This window comes from Eublepharis macularius, chromosome 12, assembly GCF_028583425.1.
Source record: "Eublepharis macularius isolate TG4126 chromosome 12, MPM_Emac_v1.0, whole genome shotgun sequence".
Classification (NCBI taxonomy): Eukaryota; Metazoa; Chordata; class Lepidosauria; order Squamata; family Eublepharidae; genus Eublepharis; species Eublepharis macularius.
Genome location: NC_072801.1, coordinates 49584432 through 49589713, shown reverse-complemented (window position 1 = coordinate 49589713; position 5282 = coordinate 49584432). Strand labels below are relative to the sequence as shown.

At 43.1% G+C, this 5282-nt stretch overlaps 1 protein-coding gene across 1 annotated transcript; it reads right to left on the bottom strand.

Moving 5' to 3' along the window:
- Positions 1-1279: 1279 nt before the first annotated feature.
- On the bottom strand, positions 1280-2263 carry LOC129339146 (olfactory receptor 10A7-like). Its single transcript, XM_054993750.1, has one exon. The coding sequence runs from the start codon at positions 2261-2263 to the stop codon at positions 1280-1282; it is 984 nt and encodes a 327-aa protein (XP_054849725.1).
- Between the last annotated feature and the right edge of the window lie 3019 nt (positions 2264-5282).

The following is a 5282-nucleotide window of genomic DNA, read 5'->3' as shown; positions in this document are numbered from 1 at the left end:
TTCAGATTCTAAGCAAGCAGAAGTCAATGTTGCAAGGTAGGACACTTTACAGGTTGAGTTCAGAAAACAAGTATTTGGGTAGCTGCGGGTAATTGGGCAAGGTTCTGGTTTCAGATTGAAGCATTAGAAACCCATTGAATTCCATACAGATAAACTTAATTAAGTTTATTAAAACAAGTGGAAGCAAATACAAATTATAAAAATGTGTATAAACAGGAGAAGAAAGTAACAAGAAGGTAATTAACTAAGCTAGCAAACACTGTAACACTTTCGGTTACAGTGTTTGCTAGCTGGCATTAAGAAGAAGTGAGAGCTGGATTTTCCCTACCTACTCATCCCGATTCTGCACTCCTCACAAATCTCCATGACTCTCCTCCTCCCCAAAAGTTGACGCTGTGCCAGGTAAGGAAAGTGACATGTATCACAGATGGCTACAATAAAGGGAACTGAAATCAGCCTCCTACCCTACATGAGTGGAAAGGTGTTAGTGTAGTTGTTTCTTATATTAAAAGTGTTGAGTTTGATTCCAGCAATTTCTCCCCTGGTGCAAAAACGAGAAGGGTCCCCAAAAAGGCTATTCTAGAGATTATGGAAATTGCATAGATATTTATCGAGACTGGTTGATTCACTTTATAGTCTGCCTTTCTGGCTGAGTCTCAATGCAGATTGCAATATGAACAATATATATTATGCCCAAAGTAAAAAAAAAATACAGATTTTTCACCATGGACGCCAGGTAGATGCTGATATTATCAAGGCATTCTTAATTAATTGCTTCCCAGCATAAATACACACTTGTGCCAAATTGCATTGTAGCTGGTCCGCATGCTATCCATAAAAGAGTGCAGAGGAGAAAACTGGACAAAGGGGCAGGTTCAGTGGGTATCTTAAAAAATCCTCTTTGATGAGGTAGTAATGTAAATTAGATGAAGGGAATGGAAAACTGTCAGAAGTCAACGGAAAAGGGGGGGAAGGGTGGGGGATATTATTATATGGGGGAGATAAAATAATGTGTTGTATGTGTGAACTGATATAATAACCCATCCAATAAAAATTTTAAATAAAAAAAAATCTTCTTTGATGACGATTCACATATATTACTATGACTCTATATAACTATGGCAACTGAGTGATGCTATGATCATTCCCTACCTATCTACCCATATTTTCCCAACAACCACTCATACGTAAAGATATATTAAAATGGAAATCAATTATCTTGGTCAGGCAGCTCTGCATAGGCTTGCACTGTTATCTCTCCCTTGATTCTTACACCATTTCATTTTAAAAACAGGAGTGGTGAATGCCACTCTCTTAGAAAGGTTGAAATTATTCTTAACTGCCTTCTCAAGGCCTCTTTCACTTCCATGTTCCGTAGACTGTATATGAAGGGATTGACCATGGGGGTCAGCACTGTGTAGAAGAGGGAGAAGACTTTCTTCACTTCCGTTAGGTTCTTGGATCTGGGTAGCAGATAGACAAGCATCAGGGTTCCATAATATAAGGCAACTACAGTGAGGTGTGAGGAACAAGTAGAGAAAGCTTTTTGCCTCCCAGTAGTGGATGAGATCCTGAGGATAGAAACTATGATGGAAATGTAAGACAACAGGGTGAGGACAAAGGGAGGCAGAGTGAATACAAAAGTGAATATTAATGAGGATAGTTCAAACGAAGTAGTGTCACTACATGAGAGATACCTTATGTCAGAGGTAACATCACAAAAATAGTGATCAATTTCATTAGGGCCACAGAAGGACAACCATGATACTTTCAAAGTTAAGGTTGTGCTAACGAAGACTCCACTGACCCAAGACACAACTGCTAGCTGGAAGCTAAACTTGCGATTCATAAGAACCACATAACGGAGTGGTTCACATATTGCTAAATACCTGTCATAGGACATCATGGAGAGGAGGTAGCATTCAGTACCGCCCAGGCAAGCAAAAAGGAAATATTGTATGAAACAAGATTTGAAAGATATAATTTTCCTCCCAGTCAAGAGGTTTGACAACATCTTTGGCAGGACCGTGGAACTGCAGCAGGATTCCAAGAAAGAGAGATTTCCCAGGAAGAAGTACATAGGGGTGTGTAGGTGTCGATCAGCTACAACTAACAGAACAATGAGAAGATTCCCAGCAATAGTTACCAAGTAGATCACTAAGAATAGCAGAAAGAGAGGAACCTGCAGTTCTGCAAGATCTCCAAATCCCAAGAGGATAAATTCAGAAACAGTTGTCTGGTTTTGCCATAGATTCTTTGCCATGTGTCCATCTAGAGAAAGTAAAACAGATCTTGTAACAACTGGGGTGAAAATAGTTTTGTTCTATTGTTTAATAGAGAATTCTTTAACTAACCCTGTCTCTTCTGTAGAGTTCTGGCGTATGCACAGCAAGTTCTGTACTATTGAATAATAACTGGTTCTCTGCTAAATATTTGTTTGTATTCTGCACAAAGGAAGAAAGTCTCCCATGACGTTTCTTGTAATTAATGTTGTAACATGTAGAGAAGGGAAAGTTGTATAGCACAAACACCCTTTTTCAAAGAGAATTTACACCACCATCTACACAATTCCCATGGGCTCGCTGTGTTCCTTCAATGAAACAAAAATAAACTGGAGTCATGTCACACCTTAAAGACATACAAGTTTTTATTCGTGCATAAGCTTTCGAGGACTAGAACTCACTTCCACAAATCTTTATGTTAGAATAAAAAATGTGTTATTCTTTAAATTGCAAGTGTTGAGGGGTGGGGCCTGCCTCCTTTTAAAAGGGGTAGCATTGGACCTGAGAGGTGAGCATGCCTCCCAGGTTCTCATCCCTCTTCCTCTCCCTCACTGCCTGTGTATAGTTAGAAGTTAAATAAATTATTTTTTGGAATTTATGAAGGAAGAAAGATCTTCTGTTCCACATAGAGCCTCGCTACAAGTGACATCTTACACGCGAACGGTACTTGATCATTTTCGCAAGTCTTTCTGGGAATTGAAGTCCCTCTCCCCCACCCCTTTTCTTTCTGTTCCTTCCCCTCTCTGTTAGAATGCCTGCCTGAAGAGATGGAGGAAGCCTACGATAGCAGCTTTTGCAAATCGTCTTGCTGGGGGGTGGGGGATGCTCTGGAGAAAGCTGACATGTCGGTGAAGTCCTAGTGTCCTTTCAGTGATCTTTGGGGGCGGGCAGCTGCAACTTTGCTAATCGTCTTGCTGAGGGGGAGATGCTCCGGATAAAGCTGAGAAAGTCGCAGCTGCCCACCCCCAAAGATCATTCAGAGCAGGCTTGTGACTGGAGGAGCGATTTGCAAAAGCAGGCTTTCTCCGTCTCTTCAGGCAGCCATTCTAACAGAGAGGGGAAGGAACAGAAAGAAAAGGGGTGGGGGAGAAGGACTTCAATTCCCAGAAAGACTTGTGAAAATGATCAAGTGCCGTTCGCGTGTAAGATGTCACTTGTAGCGAGGCTCATAGTCCCCCAACTGCTTGGGCCCACTAGCAGTGGAGGGAGGTTATGAGGCTAACCAGGACCCCATACAGGGACAGTGGTGGCAGCAAATACCCAGAGACAGGAAAGTGAGAAGGCTCCTCCAGGTGCTAGGCCAGGTAAAGGAGGGGTAGGCAGAGCAGGGTCTACCAGTTAAGACAAAAAAGAAGTGAGAGGCCTTTTCTAAAATATTTTCACCACAAATTTTCACAGGCAAGTATACTGAATGGAAGGAATAATACAAACTAAAATGAAACCCCTACTCTATCTCCCTCATGCCCCAATTAGATGTTGTGTAGGGCAGGCACGATCCTTTGATACCTGGGGTTACATTAAATCTACATCTCCCCTCAGAGCCATCTCTCCCTCAACTCCAGCCACCAAGTGTCAACTTCTAACTCCCCTCCACCAACTGACTCACTCTCCCTCCAATCACATTCTACTCCAGAACTGGCCCCTCCCCTCTGCAGCCCAGAGAAAGTAAACTCCACAAACAGAATGACATTTCTCCATACCTCCCCCTCCTTAGATCCTGAGCCGGAGGGGTATCCTCATTCAGAGAGTACCCCATAGCAGAATCCAACTAGCCTGGGAGAAACTCATTAACAAAACATAACATGTATAACCATCAGGAAGTTTCCCAACCCACAAAGTCTGACACTCTAAGTGTCCACATTCGTTCTGGACAAAAAGTTTGCAATCACGTTATGCCATCCAGCAATGTGCTCAATTTTGAAGTTGTGTTCCTGGATCCTCCAGGACCACCTCTGCAACTTAGAATTAGTGTTTTTTATGGTCTGCAACCATTGCAAAGAGAAATGGTCAGTCAGGAGGGTGAACTCTTGTCCCCACAAATAAGGCTGAAGTTTGTCCAGAGCCCGTACAACTGCCAGACATTCCTTCTGCACTGAGGACAGGTTCTTCTCTCAGGGAACAAGTTTCCTACTCAGGTAGGCCACAGGATGTTTGGTTCCATCCCAGTCCTGCATTAGAACAGCCCCAATCCATGGTCTGAAGCATCTGTGGCAACAATTAACTTTTTATCAAAGTCAGGGGCTCTGAGCACCGGCATAGAGACCAGAACTGCCTTCAGCCTCTCAAAAGCCACCTGACAGCTAGGAGTCTAAACCACCTTGTCTGGTGCTGGTTTCCTGGTGAGAGAGGTGAGTGGGTCTGCAATTGCTCCAAAATTTAGGACAAACCGTCTCTAGTAGTTAGCCAGTCCTAAGAAGGTGCTGACCTGCCTTTTAGTCTTTGGGGCCTCCCACTTTTGAATAGCCTCCACCTTGTCCCACATTGGAGTGATTCTCCCACTCCTCACCCTGTCCCTCACTAGCATTTGAATCTGGGTGGCACGGGCTGCACCGCTGAGTAAACCCTTGCCACTCTACAATGTGGTGGCCAGGGAGGGGAGCCAGCTGGGATCCTGGTCCCCTCCCTGCATAGCCTGCAATGAAGCCCTCCAGTTAAGTCCAGGGGCCACCATTTCTTCAAATTGCCACAAGAGCATTTTAATGTAGGCCACATGATGTACGTATGCCAGAATAGGATCATTCACTTCAGTGGAGCTTCTCTGAACAAAATGGTGGTTGCCAGGCCAAAGTCCTAGAACAACAGCCTTTGGGGCTGGAGCCCTTGAATATCATTATATTTGGGATTAGAGAATGGAACGAGAAAAGTCCCCTATTTGTACCTTTATTCCATGGTAAGGTTTCCATTCCATTCCTCTTGAATTACCATTTAATGAGAAGAATTTCTAAAATTAATACCAGAAATGGATTATATACAATTTCTGAGCTTTTAAAAAAAGCTTTA